The following is a 17,972-nucleotide window of genomic DNA, read 5'->3' as shown; positions in this document are numbered from 1 at the left end:
CCTATTTTAAAGGTGTCTGGGTAGCAAACTTATTTCCATTTGCCACCTTAACTCTTCTTTGCCATATTAACCTCACATATATTCATAGGTTAGATAGATTAGGATATGTACATTTTGAGGGGCCATTATTCTGCCTGCCACAACTTTCTATCTAATTATTTATACATACATCCTGGGAAATATAGTGAGTCATTTTAAAAATTGTATTCATATCCCAACTCTGTTTTCCCAAACCCTAACCGCGCCCCCACAAAAAAAGAGAAGAAAACTATCCAGAGAGACAAACCACAGAATGAAATAATTGTAAAGCTAAAAATTCTGCTTTTGCTATATGAGTTTAAGAGATGAAGATCTCCGTAGTATCACCTGTGTGGGAGTTTTATGTGTGAAAATCTAAGTGCTCATAAGTTACTTCCAAGTCCCGCTCCCAGAATGAATAGATGTGATCTTGTTATAATCTGCCCACTGTTTGCCTGAAATTGTTTAAGCCCTTTTCTTTTGAGATATAACTGACTTACAACATTTTGTTTTAGGTATACAATATAATGATTCGATATCTGTTTAGTTCAGTTCAGTCACTCAATCATGTCCGACTCTTTGCGACCCCATGAACCACAGCACACTAGGCCTTCCTGTCCATCACCAACTCCCGGAGTCTATCCAAACCCATGTCCATTGAGTTGGTGATGCCATCCAACCATCTCATCCTCCGTCGTCCCCTTCTCCTCCTGCCTTCAATCTTTCCCAGCATCAGGCTCTTTTCAAATGAGTCAGCTCTTCGCATCACATGGCCAAAGTATTGGAGTTTCAGCTTCAACATCAGTCCTTCCAGTGAACACCCAGGACTGATCTCGTTTAGGATGGACTGGTTGGATCTCCTTGCAGTCCAAGGGACTCTCAAGAGTCTTCTCCAACACCACAGTTCAAAGCATCAATTCTTCGGTGCTCAGCTTTCTTTATAGTCCAACTCTCACATCCATACATGTCTACTGCAAAAACCATAGCCTTGACTAGACGGACCTTTGTTGGCAAAGTAATGTCTCTGCTTTTGAATATGCTGTCTAGGTTGGTCATAACTTTCCTTCCAAGGAGTAAGTGTCTTTTAATTTCATGGCCGCTGTCATCATCTGCAGTGATTTTGGGGCCCCAAAAAATAAAGTCAGCCACTGTTTCCACTGTTTCCCCATCTATTTGCCATGAAGTGACGGGACTGGATGCCATGATCTTCGTTTTCTGAATGTTGAGCTTTAAGCCAACTTTTTCACTCTCCACTTTCACTTTCATCAAGAGGCTTTTGAGTTCCTCTTCACTTTCTGCCATAAAGAGTGGTGTCATCTGCATATCTGAGATTATTGATATTTCTCCCGGTAATCTTGATTCCAGCTTGTTCTTCCTCCAGCCCAGCATTTCTCATGATGTGATTTCTGTATATATTGTGAAATGATTGCCTAGTCTGTTTTGAAAGCCCATGTTTTTCCTACTACGTACATCACAGTGCCTCCCACCTTTTAACTTGCCACAATCCAGATATTACAGGTTTTCTTATTTTGCCTCAACACCCACCAAAGAAAATTCCTAATCCGCATTCTCTGCCTCCAGGTATATTTATTGCCTGAATGCATCTCTAATTAGGATGCTCAAATAGTGTAACAAGATGAAACAAGCATTCTAATGTCAGAGGGGCTCTTTTGGGGGCCATTGGGGCTACTAATGTGGAGGCTCTTAGGTCTGCCTTAGTTCCAGTCTGGCTTATGATTTCTTGTTCTTTAGTTGACTCCTGAAATGCATAAGGTCTCTAAAAACCCTAGGTGTGTCCCCTTGCCCCCCCCTTTTTTTTCTTTTAAACTGTATGATATCCTAATAATGCAAGAATAAAGCAGAAAGACTTTTCAGCAAAATAGATTGTTTTTAATTTGGTAATTGTGTAGCAGGCATTTAGGGTCCTGAATTTCATGTTCCAAGATAGCAGAAGAATATATATAGGCAGCACAGTGTCATGACAGGTTTTTCTTGAACATTTCTAGATGGCATTCTACATTTTTTTCAGTATCATACATTTCCATATTATACTTTTGAAAATATATATAGATTAAAGTGCATGTGGGCATAAATTAGCATAAACTTTCTAAAAGGTAGTTAATATATAACAAAAAAACCTTCAGTATTCCCCTTTTGTCCTACTAGGAATTTATCCTAGGATATAATAAGCAATCCACGCTGTTAGTGTAAAATGTTCATTGTAGGATTTTTATAGATTGAATCTCTAAATAAGACTAATGGTACCCATCTATCTTGAGTAGTTTTGAGGATTGAATGTTACATATGTGCTGTATGTATGTAACAAAATAATGAGCAGCTATTAAAATGGTGATATGTACTATATGTATTAGCAGTAAAAGAAATCCATACACTATAATTACTGGGAAATAAAGGTAGGTTATAAAACAATCATAAATAGCACAACTTTATGTGAAACAGCATGCATTACAATGGTCTGGAAAATTGCTCCCCAAAATTTTAACAAAGCCATCAATTTGGTAATTTGTTGTTGTGTTTCGGTCACTGGGTCATATCTGACTCTTTGTGACCCCATGGACTGCAGCATGCCAGGCTCTTCTGTCCTCCACTATCTCCCGGAGTTTGCTCAAATTCATGTTTATTTTCTAATTAATGTAAATCAGTGTTGTGTCAAAATTGCTTACAATCTATGTGTAATTTTTATATTCACAGAAATCAGTCATCTTTATTTTTAAAATAAACTGAATGAGTATTACGTTGCTATTTACTAATTGTATGGCTTTTAATTTATTCTAAACTTCCTTCTGTATAAAAGGAGAATCATAATAAACTTTCAGTTTAAGTGTCAGTTATAATCCCCATCCCATCTTCCTTCCGATTTATAAATCCTGAGCCATTCTTGGCTGCATAATAGCTGAAATGAATGAATGTCTTCTCAAAGGATGTGGGGTCAGATTTCTCATCAGCAACTTCCTTAGCACAAGTCACGCTGTCAGAGAAGTGGAGGGGGGTGAAGGGAAACCAAGATGTTGATAGAACCCAGGAGAGAAGTCAGCCTGATGATTGCAAGGAGTATTGGCAAAGTTGAGAATTAAGTTGCAGTGTTAAGACTATATTTAGTTTTGCTCATTGTTTAGAACTCAGTCATGTTTTAAAATTATCTTGGTGAATTTCAGGAAGGAGAGACCATCTCTCATTTGGACTCAACAATTTTATTTTTAGGTGTATACATAGAGGAGAAATTCTCTTGGTTAAAAAAGAAAAAAAAAGTTTTTTTAAGGAAAAACTTTATAGACAGCTGAAGTGAACGGTAATCTTGAGTGGTCGTGTGGAGGATGTACTAAATGACTGTGTGTCATACCCTCCACCCACACCAGAACTTTTACCCTGAAACGTGAGTGCTTGTTCCTGGCTATTCTCAGACATAACACACTTTCAAAGAATACTGTATAATCAAATCCGAGGTGTTTAAAAATAAGTGAAACAAGGTATCCTGTGATACAGCATATGGCTCTTCAGCATTTACAGGTTATTTTTTCTTTCTTTCTTTCTTTACTTCCCCATTTGGTTAATATTAGACAATAAACCCATTTCAGAATTATTCACTGAGAAGGAAATGGTTTAACAACTCCCAGCTGTGGCTGCATAGGTCATCAACAGCTCCCTGGGATTTAGGATCAAATCTGAGTCGATATTATCAGACTACTTCTGCCCAAGATAATAAAATTTGAAGTCCTGTGTTTTAAGAGGACTGACATGTGGGCAAGTACTTGAGGAAGTGTATTTCAAGTATTTTTGTTTCAGAAAAGAGAAGAAGGAGTGCAAAAACAGGATAGCGTATTGGGGGTTTTAGTTTAAGATTCCCCTTTCAGTTTTTTTCCCTAAGAAATTTTAGTTCTCTTTAGCAACCTGGTTGTCAAGTACAATAGTGAATCTTACAGAAAATATGAAACTGGGGAAATGAAGAAATTCACTTGCTATTTGTGCTGAGATTGGGTGCAGGTATAATAAAAGTGGGCATCTGATACAAGAACAAAGAGAATTCTACTTGATTGAGCTGAAGTGAATCCCATCTCTGTATAGGTTGAAAGGTTTAGAGGTTTTGTTATGATTATTTTGTTTAGGAAAGTTATACAAGTTTTACCTTTAAGAACAAACTTTTTGAATCTAAGGGGTCTCATCATGAACTTATGTGTTTACCTGTCATTTCCACTCTGTAAGCTTTTTTAAGGTATGGATGATATTGCTTATTTTTGATAAATCCAGTGCCAGACATAAATATTTGTTTGGTTAGCTAATTAATTAATTTTTCCTTCTAACGCAGGATATTTGCCTAACAGTTTTATACACACAGGCCTACCTTTTATTTTCTGCTACTTCTAACTTCAGGAGTTTGGGAATGGGAATAGTTTTGTTATAGCAGTTTATAAAATTTTAGCATTAAGGGATGAAGTTAAAATAAATTGAGTGAGAATTGGAAGGAACAGTAATATTGGAAGTTGTTTTGTATTTTAATTTTTATGTGCTAGAGGATAGGAACTGGAGAAGGCAATGGCACCCCACTCCAGTACTCTTGCCTGGAAAATCCCATGGGCAGAGGAGCCTGGTAGGCTGCAGTCCATGGGGTCGCGAAGAGTCGGACACGACTGAGTGACTTCACTTTCACTTTTCACTTTCATGCATTGGAGAAGGAAATGGCAACCCACTCCAGTGTTCTTGTCTGGAGAATCCCAGGGACGGGGGAGCCTGGTGGGCTGCCGTCTATGGGGTCGCAGTCGCACAGAGTCAGACACGACTGAAGCGACTTAGCAGCAGCAGAGGATAGGAACTGGTCAGCTGTGGCCTTCACTGCATTCAAACATCAAAATCTGTGACAAAAATGAATTAACCACCCCTTTCCACATTGCCACTTAGTGTGATACGTCAATGCTAAATGTGGGATAACTAACTTACATAATTTCTTTCATATTTTAATTTCTATGGATAATATCTATATCCATAATTTGCACATATGTAAATATAAATAAACATAATATCTATTTCAGACAGTTAAAATATAAATAAGACACAAAACTTTACTTCTTTGTGTGGTGTTTGTGTGTATTTATTTAAACAAACATACATACATAGACATATACATAGTATTTCTAGTAGTACTTACCAAGACGACGTTAGCTCCATTTCTTAAAATGAATATAAAATTCTAATTAATAGACATTTTTCATATCTCTGAACTCGATGAGTTGAAACCTTGAATTTCTGCTAAAAGTCTATGGCAAGAATTTAGGACCCAGTGTCATTGGACCCGTACCATTCTATTACCCCCTTCTCTTAACAAGTAAAATCTAAATGGTTTACAGGATTATTTCATTTTCTAACAATTTGTGCCTCTAGTAGAAATCTAAACAAGAGTTCAGCGTAACTGAACAACAAATGGAAATTTTACTTGGAAAACGCCTCTATTGTCACAGGTTCTATTTTCTAGTGAATTTTAAAATGATTCTTTCATTGTTGTTATTAATGAGCTAAGTATTTTTCAGCAGATAATGGTTCATTTTTTAAATGAATTTACACATTTTTAAATTATTATTAGTAACAATAAGCAAAAGTCTTTTGGAGAGAAAGATGCTCTCTTGTGACGGAAGTTGATGGGACTGATAGTGCTTCCTTAAGGGTAATTTATCCAGTGTTCTAACAGTTTAGGTTGTATTTGAGAATGGTTTCTTCAGTGAAGGTCTCCACAAAGCCTAGAACTGCCTGACCAGTTTGGTAGCTACTGGCCATGTGTGGCTGTTATGCACTTGAAATGTGACTTGTCCAAATCAAGAAGTGCTTTAAGTATAAAATATACTTCAGATTTCAAAGGCTTTATATAAAAAAGTAAACTATTTCTTTAATAATTTTTATATTGACATTTAAATAATACTTTATATTGACATATAGATAAATATTGTATTAAATAAAATATATTATTAAAAGGAAGTTTACCTTTTTTGAAAACTTTTAAAATGTAGCTACTAGAAAATTTTAAAGTATATTGCATCTGTGGCTCACACTCCATTTCTATTGGGCAGCTCTGACCTCAAGTTTTACTCTTATCATTGTCAGAGTTTAAATGGATGATGATCTTTGATGCTGAAGATATAATCAGAATGGAAATCTCATGCTTCAGAGCTAAAGGGTCCTGAGTCAGAGGTGGTTTCCAGCTTTTACTTACTTTTTACTAGTCTCAATTGTGTCCTACTTTTTGTAGAAAATACAATTTTTCCTGAGCTAATAGGATATCAGAATATTTCTTCACTTCTCTAGATCTGGTAAAATAAGTTAGAATATTATTACAGGAATGACTGTAACATATAACACTTTCTTGTGTGTCTGTTATTTTAAATTTAAAATTCTCTGTCAAAGCTCCAGGATGGCTTTAACACATGTTTCTCCTTGCTCTGAAAGCTGTTATTTTCAGGCAACAAAAGTTCTCAAGCACTAAGTATTCTGATATGAAGTTGCTCTGTGTTTTATAATGTTACTGGCATAACAGCCATGCATGGTTTTAATCTTTCGATTAAAGGGGTATCTTTTCAAGAGGATGTTATTTTTATAGTGTTGTCAAAGGACTTGCCTCACAATCACATCTGAATGTTTCTTCTGTGACAAAGGTTAGAGCAAAAAGCAAGCCCCCAAGTTTTAGAGCTGTTTCAATTACTTCTTACAATCTCCTAATTTATTATGCTTATAGATTATTTAATCTTTACTTGTAGCTCAGTTGGTAAAGAATCTGCCTGCAATGCAGGAGACCAGGTTCAATTCCTGGGTCGGGAAGATCCCCTGGAGAAGGAAATGGCAACCCACTCCAGTATTCTTGCCTGGAAAATCTCAGGGATAGAGGAGCCTGGCAGGCTACCTACCATCCATGGGGTTGCAAGAGTTGGACATGACTTAGCGACTAAACCACCATCATAGATTATTTAATGTTGCTTTTTGTATGCAGATCATTGGGGAGAGGATTTATAAGAAAGAATAAGTTTCAGTAAGTCTTTCCAATTAATTCTTTTATCACATGGCCAGGGTGAGGGGAGATGGGTAGAGAGAGAGAGGATGAGACCAGATGGATCCATGAACTGAGGAGACTGGAGCCAAGAGAATGTTCTGCTTCAAGATAAAGGGCAAGTAGAGCGCGTTTTTGTTACTGTTTATTTGGTACTTCTCCAAGTTATTTCCTTTTAAAGTTCTTGAAATTTCTAGTCAAGTTTGAATTAAAATTCAAACTGATGATGATTTGCTTCCTGGATTTGTAAAAGAAGGACTAGAGGTAATACCCTTTTAGCAGAGATGTGGCAGAAGTTTGATTAGGGGTCAGGAGATCATTAAAGGCCCTAAAACATTTTGTGAAACTAGAGTTCTTAGTCTGAGTCTAGGCCAACAGAGATTCAATAAATTAAATCTTATCATGAAGATTATAAGAAGGCAGCCCCTATATTCTATTTGGCTAGGAACCTAGAGATGTAATGGCAATACCATTTATATGCAGTGATCATACTTTCTTATATTTACTTTTGAGTTCTTTTGAGTTTCTTACTGAAAATTACTTAATTATAGAAATTACTTAAAATAATCAGATGCTTTATCTGTCATTTCAGAACCTCCTTCTCAAAAAAATCTAAACATTTCATTGAAGCTCCTGAAAGTAAACTGTGGTTTCCCAGATCATATCATTTGCTCCTAATCTGTTTATTTTTTCACTCTCCTAGGCAATAGTCTAGTATGTTCTCTCTCTTCAGGCTTTCAGTAGCATCTCCTCTATCATCAGTCTCACCTGATGTCTTTTTAATAAGAAAACTGAATAATCAGAAGGAAAGCATTCAATAGAAAATACACCAAGCTAACAGGGATGATAAACTTAAGGAACTATAAAGCAGCTATTATAAATCTATTTAAAAGTTTAAAGGAAAACATAGTTAAGAGGAGATACATGGAAGGTATGAAATAAATCAAGTGAAAATTCTAAAACTGGAATATGTAGTATCCAAAGTAAAGATTCACTGATTGGACTTATCAACAGATTAGATACTACATAGCAATAAAACTGTCCAAAGTGAAGCACAGAAAAAAAAAAATACAGAGCAGGGGTCTGGTCATGGAAAAAAATATAGCCTCAGTAACCTGTGGGATGATATCATATAATCAGAGCACTTAAAAAGAAATCAGAGAGATTGGGGCAGAAAATTATTTGATAAAATAATGGTCACAAAAATTTCCAAATATGATAAGAAAATATATATTTTAATAAACCCCAAGCAGAATATACATAAAGAAAATTGCCCAAGGCACACCATGATTAAATTGTATGAAATTCATGATAAAGAGAAAAATCTTAAAAGCAGCTAAAAGTGATTTTATATACAGATTAACGTGATAATTCTGCTGATTACTTGTAGAAACCATGCAAAACAGAACGCAATGAAATGACAAAATCTTAAACAAATGAGTGCACAAAGCCAAACATTTCTTAATAATGATAACTTCCATTTCGGTTAGTACATGTTATACACCAAAATTATAATATTAGATTTAATATACGTTATCTCATTTCATCCTTAGAACACCTCTGAGAGGTAATAAAATAACCATGTCTTAGAAATGAAGAAAATAAGTCTCAGAGAATCCAAATAAGCATCTCTTATTAAATATTTCTATTTTAAAAATAATTTTAAATATTTAAGAAAATAATTTTAGATATTTAGAGTGCTTTGAATAAATACCAAGTGCTGTGAAAGCATGCAGGAAAGGGATTCTAACTTAGTCTAGAAGGTTAGGGAAGGCTCCCCTGAGTTGCTGATTTCTAAGCTGAATCTAAAGAATGAATAGGCTATTAGCCAGAAAAAGAAAAAGTGGGGTGCAGACGATCATACTATTCAAAGGGCTCAGCATTTGAAAAGACATCAAGGCTGGAGAGAGGATAGTGTGTTCTTTATTTCAAGGACAGTGGGAAACAATTGATGGTGTTAAGAATGGGATTGCAGGATGGCTGACAGTCATCCCGTTTGCTTTGAAAAATCATTTCATCAATCTAGCACTCTGTTATGACCAATCTTTGAAATCCAAGAATGGGATGCAAGGATAACCATGGAAAGTCTCTCAAACACTGAGAATGGACCAAAGTTAGAATCCACAGAATCTGGAGGGTTTGAAAGTGGGAAATGAGAAAGAAGAGACATAGTTCCTAGGTTTCTGGGTTGGTGGAAAGGCTTTTTACTGAGAATAGGAATCATGGAAATATTGTCAGCTTGGAAATGAAAATTATGAATTATGCTGGGTATGTTTGTATGGATATACCTCCAAGTGGAGATGTCAGTTAGAAAGTTTGACACAGAAGCCTGGAGCTCAGAGGAGAAATGTAGGCCTGCCATTTAGATTTGGGGAATCATTTGTCTATAGATGATAACTGAAGTCAAAAGAATGAATGGAAAAGTGAAGAGAAGGAAGAGAAGATTAAGTGTAAGTTCTGAGGAACTTCAGTCTTTAAGTTTAGGTAGAGGGAGAAGAACCAGTCAACAGGCATGGCTGAGTAAGAACATCTGGAGAAATGAGAGGTATCATGTGGCGTGTCAAAAGCCAGGAGAGACGTGTTTTAAGAACAAAAGAGTAATTTAGCTTTTCAGACCCTGCTGAAAGTTTAGACAGGATATGGGTAGATAAAGTATTTGTTTTTTAACATTAATGACATTTAGTTGTTGATTATCTTAATCAGGGTCCTTTTGGTGGTGTGATAGGAACAGATGGGAGTCAACTGAGAAAAGAGTGACAGATGAGTAACTAGAGACAGCTATTGCTTCACTCTTTAACTATGCATGGGGAAGAAAGAGTTTGGGCAGTAGTTAGGATGAGGTAATGAACAAGGGTTTTTGGTAGATAAGAGGTATGTGAGTGTGTTTAAACCATGATGGAAAAAAGAAAATAGAGTCAAACTTGAATTTTCCCAGAGTGAGGACAATTGTAATGCTATGTTCCATGTTGGCAGGATGATGTGGGTTTGAAGGGAGGGCTGCTCAGTAAGAAGGCTAGTTGGCCTGATAGAAACATAAAGTAGGTGAAAGCGTACCATCTAGTCTAAATGTCAGTTCTTACCATCACACTGAAACCAGGTGAGGACATTGCTTGCTTTTTCTAAAGGAAATCTTTTTTGTTAGACCAAAAAGGAAAACTAACCCCAAAAAAGCAGATGAAGATACTGAACTGACATCAAGGAGCAATATCAAGTAATAAAAAACAAAATTCATTCATTGTTTAAATCATTAAAGCAGAATTGTCTATTTGAGAACTTTTATATCTGCAGTCCTATTAATTTTAATATCCAAGTATTAATTCATGATCTATATGATTTTTTTTTTAAGATCAACAGATTTTTATTATATAATATACTCTTTGAAATTCCAAACAACTGAGTATTTTTTTTTTCCTTAAAGAGAGGGAACCGGATCATGGTAAGTTTGCTCTATAAACATATCACGAAGAGAACCGGAGGCCTACTGAACTATCAACATCTTCATCTGAACGCTCCACTGGCGCGCGCCGCCCTCTGGTGATCAGTCATCTTTCAGCCAGGGCCGGAAGACCTGGCCTCGCTCTCCTTTGGCTCTGTCGCCCAGAAATGCGACCATGGTGGTGTCAGCTTTAAACACGCTAAGCTGCCTGGCACCATCCCGTTTTAGTTAGAGGCTGGCACCTGGAGGCCCTGAATGCTCTTCCCATTGCTCACATGCAGGCTGCTTCATGGTGCTGGATGAATTAGAGTTACAGGGATCGGCAAGGAATTGGGTTCCTCTTTAGCCATCTGGCATGTTAGACACAAGTAACTGAGTCCAGGCTGTACAACGTCCTTCCCCTCTGGTGCTCCTCCATCCTCCAGGGCATTTTATAAGCTGGGTGTGGTATGAGTTCGGCTGTCTACTTGAGAGAGAGCAAAAATCTGACCAAATGCTTTCTTAGAGAATGTGGTGGACTGTAGCTGCAACTTTGAAACTCTTTTAACAGTTTGTAATATTTGCCTAGAATTCTATTTTTTCTTTTTTTCATACAGAGATCTCTGTCCTCCCCCACCTTCAGAGTAAGATTTGAAATGATACAGTCACATCTGTTAGAGCTATGCTAACCTCTGTTGTCCAGCTGTTCTCGTTCTATTTCCCTTCCCTTTCCTCTCCTCCTAATCTCCTAAATCTTAAAAAAAAAAAAGTTGGGATCAAAAACAAATTGTGTCTCTTTTATATTGATATTTAAGGTGGAATAAAGGTAGTTATAAAAGCATCTATCAACATAGCACTATCTTGCCAAACTAAGTATTTGGGTTGGAAATCATTATTTCCCAACTGCTTCAAAACAGGAAGTATCTCTGTTAAATGATAGATAGCTCCCTGATGCTGCAAGGGAAGGCCTCTTTCATTTCTCTGCATTTTTCAGCAGTACAGTGAGTTCTGCAGTTTCATACATAGGAGCCAAATACATACATACATAAATACATACATGTGTATATATATGCACACATATATATTAAAAAATACATTTGCAGTATGTGTGTACACACACACATAAGTACAGGCATACCTCATTTTGTTGTGCTTTTTTTATGCTTTGCAAACATTGCATTTTTTACAAATAAGTTTGTTATCATCCTGTGAGTGTATAAGCACAATTTTTCCAACAGTATTTACTCACTACATTTCTCTCTGTTATATTCTGGTAATTCTCACAATATTTTAAGCTTTTTCATTGTTATTAAACTTGTTATGGTAATCTGTGATCAGTGATTTTTTAAAATTTTTATTTGTTTATTTTTTAACACCAAAAACATTTTGTATTGGGGTATAGCCAGTTAACAGGATTCTGTGTTCTGATTGCTCCACCAATTGGCTTTTCCCATCTCTCTCCCTCTCCTTGGACTTTCCTGTTCCCTGAGACACAATATTGAAATTAGGGCAAATAATAACCCTACAGTATCCAAGTGAAAGAATCAATTGATGTGGCAGACTTCATTGTCTTATTTTAAGAAATTGCCACAGCCACCTCAACCTTTAGCATCCACCCTGATAAGTCAGCAGTCATCAACATCAAGGCAGGACCCTCCACCAGCAAAAATATTGTGACTTGCTGAAGACTCAAATGATGTAACCTTTTTTTAAGGTTACGAACACAATAAAGTATTTTTAAATGAAGGTATGTACATTGGTTTTTTTAGACATAATGCTATAACTTTATATGCACTAGGAGACCAAAAAATCTGTGATTCACCTTATTGCAATATTCACTTTATTGTGGTGGTCTGGAACCAACCTACAATATCTCTGAGGTATGCCTGTCTGTATGTGTAAATATATGGTAAAATACCTTCAAAGGTTTTAAACATAGAATTTCTTTTCATAAGCCAGCCCAGGCACATCCTATCCAACAATTCAGGCAGAGTTCTTGAATCTGTCAGAAACAGCCTATAGGTTTGCACTGGGTGATTAATTGCCAGGAGATTCTGGTTCTATATTTCATTAGATATAATTGTTATCTTTTCTAAAGGTGTTCTTTTACTAAGCTCCTACCTTAAACAGGGGAAAACACATACACACATAACTTACATTCCTGATGCTTAGCACTTCTTACAAAAAGAAAAAGGAAAAGTTTAGCTTAATCCAGTAACAAAGGCCTATTTGTCTTGGTTCACAGATGATTCCTGCCCCCCCCCCCCCCGTTTTTATTAAAACTTAAATATTTTAAATTACCTAGAAATTTGTCTTGAGATAGCAGTGTGGAATAATGGAATATAGTTTAGTTATCACGATCTGAGGGTATGGAATTAAACCTTAGTTCAAATTCCAGCTTTGCTATTTAATGTTCCTTTGACCTCTGGCAGTTATTTAACCTCTTAAGCCACCATTTTCTGTCTTATAAACTGCAAATTGGAATGTCTCTTTCTGAGTGTTATTGTGAGGATTATACAGATTACCATAGTAAAGCATTTATCACAGTTGTGAATATATAGAAGGAGCTCAATAATATTATCATTTTAAACATATTTAGAATGTTTCCTCTAAATCTACCACTTAATCATGTATGACTTTTGACATTGCTTTAAGCTCGGTGGACTTATGTCTTCTTAGCAAATGTAAGAGTTTAGAAATGAGAGAAATCTATATGACACTGATATCCTGTGACTTTCTAATTATCTTAAGGTCAAATTAAGGAAATATATTTTTGCTTTAGATACAAATTATTCTTGCCTTCCCTCAAAACTGAGAAAAGCAAGGAACCTAGCTTCTGTTTACAGAGTAATTTTTGCATTATGTGAGTATTCAGTAGGATGCACTTTGGTGTAGTGACTGAATGTGGACTCTTAAGACTTCTAACATTTCCCCCAGCTCTACTGCTTACCATATAACTGGGCAAGTTATTTCACCTCTCCCTTCCTCAGTTTTGTTATCTGTAAAGTGGGATTAATAATAGTACCTAACTACCAGTGTTGTGAGGATTAAATTAAATGAGTTGTTTTATGTAATGGACTTAAAACAGTGTCAGGCATACATTGTCTTCCATAGGAAGGTGTTTAATTGTTATCATCATCTTCATCCTGGAGCAGCTTCTCCATTGCCTTAAAAAAAAAAAAAAAAAATTATTTATTTATTGGCTGTGATGGGTCTTTGTTGCTGCACATAGGCTTTCTCTAACTTCAGTGAGCTGGATTGGAAAGATCCCCTGAAGAAAGAAATGGCAACCCACTCTGGTATTCTTGCCTGGAAAATTCTTTGGACAAAGGAGCCTGCCAGCCTAGTCCATGGGTTTGCAAAAGAGTCAGACACTACCTAGTGACTAAGCAACAGCAAATTCTACCTATTATGATAGGCAGTTAGGGTTTGGTTTCTCTAAAACACAGGGACTATTGATGACTGTAGTCCTATGAATATTTAGGACTAAGATCTCTAAAGATGCACACATACCAACAGAGTGAGAGCAGAAAATGTTAGTAATTATCAGATCAGATCAGTCACTCAGTCGTGTCCGACTCTTTGTGACCCCATGAATCGCAGCACGCCAGGCTTCCTTGTCCATCACCAACTCCCGGAGTTCACTGAGACTTACGTCCATTGAGTCAGTGATGGCATCCAGCCATCTCATCCTCTGTCGTCCCATTCTCCTCTTGCCCCCAATCCCTCCCAGCATCAGAGTCTTTTCCAATGAGTCAACTCTGCGCATGAAGTGGCCAAAGTACTGGAGTTTCAGCTTTAGCATCATTCCTTCCAAAGAAATCCCAGGGCTGATCTCCTTCAGAATGGACTGGTTGGATCTCCTTGCAGTCCAAGGGACTCTCAAGAGTCTTCTCCAACACCACAGTTCAAAAGCATCAATTCTTCGGTGCTCAGCCTTCTTCACAGTCCAACTCTCACATCCATACATGACCACAGGAAAAACCATAGCCTTGACTAGACGAACCTTTGTTGGCAAAGTAATGTCTCTGCTTTTGAATAGGCTGTCTAGGTTTGTCATAACTTTCCTTCCAAGGAGTAAGTGTCTTTTAATTTCATGGCTGCAGTCACCATCTGTAGTGATTTTGGAGCCCAGAAAAATAAAGTCTGACACTGTTTCCACTGTTTCCCCATCTATTTCCCATGAAGTGATGGGACCGGATGCCATGATCTTCATTTTCTGAATGTTGAGCTTTAAGCCAACTTTTTCACTCTCCACTTTCACTTTCATCAAGAGGCTTTTGAGTTCCTCTTCACTTTCTGCCATAAGGGTGGTGTCATCTGCGTATCTGAGGTTACTGATATTTCTCCTGGCAGTTTTGATTCCAGCTTGTTTTCCTTCCAGTCCAGCGTTTCTCATGATGTACTCTGCATATAAGTTAAATAAACAGGGTGACAATATACAGCCTTGACGAACTCCTTTTCCTATATGGAACCAGTCTGTTGTTCCATGTCCAGTTCTAACTGTTGCTTCCTGACCTGCATACAAATTTCTCAAGAGGCAAATCAGGTGGTCTGGTATTCCCATCTCTTTCAGAATTTTCCACAGTTTATTGTGATCCACACAGTCAAAGGCTTTGGCATAGTCAATAAAGCAGAAATAGGTGTTTTTCTGGAACTCTCTTGCTTTTTCCATGATCCAGCGGATGTTGGCAATTTGATCTCTGGTTCCTCTGCCTTTTCTAAAACCAGCTTGAACATCAGGAAGTTCACGGTTCACATATTGCTGAAGCCTGGCTTGCAGAATTTTGAGCATTATTTACTAGCGTGTGAGATGATTACAATTGTGCAGTAGTTTGAGCATTCTTTGGCATTGCCTTTCTTTGGGATTGGAATGAAAACTGACCTTTTCCCGTCCTGTGGCCACTGCTGAGTTTTCCAAATTTGCTGGCATATTGAGTGCAGCACTTTCACAGCATCATCTTTCAGGATTTGAAATAGCTCAACTGGAATGCCATCACCTCCACTAGCTTTGTTCATAGTGATGCTTTCTAAGGCCCACTTGACTTCACATTCCAGGATGTCTGGCTCTAGGTCAGTGATCACACCATCGTGATTATTTGGGTCGTGAAGATCTTTTTTGTACAGTTCTTCTGTGTATTCTTGCCATCTCTTCTTAGTATCTTCTGCTTCTGTTAGGTCCATACCATTTCTGTCCTTTATCGAGCCCATCTTTGCATGAAATGTTCCCTTAGTATCTCTGATTTTCTTGAAGAGATCCCTAGTCTTTCCCATTCTGTTGTTTTCCTCTATTTCTTTGCATTGATCGCTGAAGAAGGCTTTCTTATCTCTTCTTGTTATTCTTTGGAACTCTGCATTCAGATGTTTATATCTTTCCTTTTCTCCTTTGCTTTTCGCTTCTCTTCTTTTCACAGCTATTTGTAAGGCCTCCCCAGACAGCCATTTTGCTTTTTTGTATTTATAGTCATGATTATTTTGTGTAGCATTTTTTAAATGTACATTTGTGTGTGTTATATAATATATACAGTATGTTAATACAGAGATACGTGTATATGCTTTCTGAATAAATGCAGGAATACTGGGAGAAAGTGCTCAAATTGATTTTAATAATATGAATAAAAATCAAAAAGTTTGAAGACAACAGTCCCAAGAGCCAGTGTCTCCCACACTGACCTGGCTGTCAGTCTCAGTTGTCTCCCAGTACTCAATGGAGACGAACACGTGCTGAAGAAGCCAATCAAACTTCTTTTCATAACTCCAGAGTGCTTGGAAAGACCTCAGCCAGTGAGCGATTCTTTGCTAAAGATAGGGTAAACACAGTGTGGAATCTGGATTATTCTGGGTGTTTTGACCACTTAGTATGACTGAATAATGAGGTGACTGAGAGATGTCAGATCAATCAGTTCTTTTCAGTGCTCATATTTGGACTTGACTATGTAAGAAATTCTGCTGTTCTCAGTATCCAGGACTCACAAAAACACACTTTGATAGGATAACCAAAATCCTCTTCTGCTTATATTAAATGGCAATATAACAGAGACTTTTCTGACACATTTAAAAATATTTAATTATAAATATACTTACTTCCATAGGATTGAGGAAATGATTAATTTTTTTTTTTTTTTACTTTGTTTAGAAAGCAACAGGAATAAAAGAAAGCCAACTCATTTATTTCTCGAGTAGATTCATTTTAAGCCAGGGCAGCAGCATTTAGAAATAATTCACAATGGGTTTTTTGGGTTTTTTTGTTTTTGATCTCCATGACAAGTTTTCCTAATGGGTTGATAAGGCCCATGTTCTAGGACATAGATACTTAGAGGTAAGTGACCACACTCATCTCTTTAATGAGTGGATTCTTTGGGGAATCTGATGGATACACTCTGAGGAAAATGTGCATACACAGTTTTTGCATACCAAATTTGGCCTCCAGTTTTAAGAGTTAACAGGTACTCCCATCCCTAGGGCTCTCCATGAACCTTTAGGTCATTGAGATCCTCAGGCCTGTGAAGGGGATGCAGCTACGTTTGTACTCCAACCCATGAGCCACTGTTCAATCCCTGTAGGGCACACGTGCTACTAAGTCACTTCAGTTGTGTCTGACTCTGTGCAACCCCGTGGACTGTAGCCCTCCAGGCTCCTCTGTCCATGGGGATTCTCCAGGCAGGAATACTGGAGTGCATTGCCATGCCCTCCTCCAATCACTGTAGTATTGACCCCATTCTGTAAACCCTTTATTTTTCAGGTTTGACTTCAGAAAGTCATTGGTACAGTTCCTAGTTTTATGTCTTGTTTTTACACTTGAAATTGTGCTTAAATATGGTATCTGTATTATATGCTTGTTATGTGCTTATCTGCTTATAAGCAGAGAGTTGACAGAGCACATCTTATAGCAAACTTATGAGATAGGCAACACAGAAAGAGTTGCATTTTACAGATGAGAAAACATAGACAAGAGCAATTAGGGTGATTTGATTCATTGCTGACGTGGGGACAAGGGACCTTCCAAGTTTACCTGTTTTTTTCAAGCCAGCTTCTACAAACTGTGTCTCTCAGAGTCTAGTCTCTGGACTCTCTGCATCAGAGATCACTTGCATACCTATTAAGCATGCAGAGTCTGCTCTCTCCCTCCAAGCCTAATGTATCCCAGTGAAGGTGAAAGTGAAGTCGCTCAGTCATGTCCGACTCTTTGTGACCCCATGGCCTGTAGCCTACCAGGCTCCTCCGTCCATGGGATTTTCCAGGCAAGAGTACTGCGGTGGGCTGCCATTTCCTTCTCCAATGTATCTGAGTGGAGTATAAATAGGGCATGAACCCTCCTGGATTAAAGAATAAGTCAGATGATTCCTGGGGATGTTGAGGTTTAAGAAATGAGAAACTACTTGAACAGTGGTTTAACTGTGACTCCACATTGGAATTATTTGCACAGCTTTGAAAAAATACTTTGCCTGAGCCTGGACTGATAGAGTAAAACTCTCTGGAGAACTGAGTTATAGA

General features: G+C 37.3%; 1 protein-coding gene across 13 annotated transcripts in view; it reads left to right on the top strand.

Moving 5' to 3' along the window:
- Positions 1 to 17,972, top strand: part of AFG2A (AFG2 AAA ATPase homolog A) — a 335,445-nt gene that overhangs the window by 234,021 nt on the left and 83,452 nt on the right. Inside the window, exon 15 of one of the 13 annotated variants that reach the window (XM_055550556.1) lies at positions 10,482 to 11,718. The exons of the other annotated variants lie outside the window; for them this stretch is intronic. Coding sequence (XP_055406531.1) covers positions 10,482 to 10,601 — 120 coding nt within the window. The 3' untranslated portion in view covers positions 10,602 to 11,718. Of the gene's footprint in view, positions 1 to 10,481; positions 11,719 to 17,972 lie in introns of those variants that run through there. 13 annotated transcript variants of the gene reach the window in all.

The sequence above is a fragment of the Bubalus kerabau genome, chromosome 16, assembly GCF_029407905.1.
Source record: "Bubalus kerabau isolate K-KA32 ecotype Philippines breed swamp buffalo chromosome 16, PCC_UOA_SB_1v2, whole genome shotgun sequence".
Lineage (NCBI taxonomy): Eukaryota > Metazoa > Chordata > Mammalia > Artiodactyla > Bovidae > Bubalus > Bubalus kerabau.
Note: the sequence above shows the minus strand (reverse complement) of the source record. Positions and strands in the feature narration are given on the sequence as shown.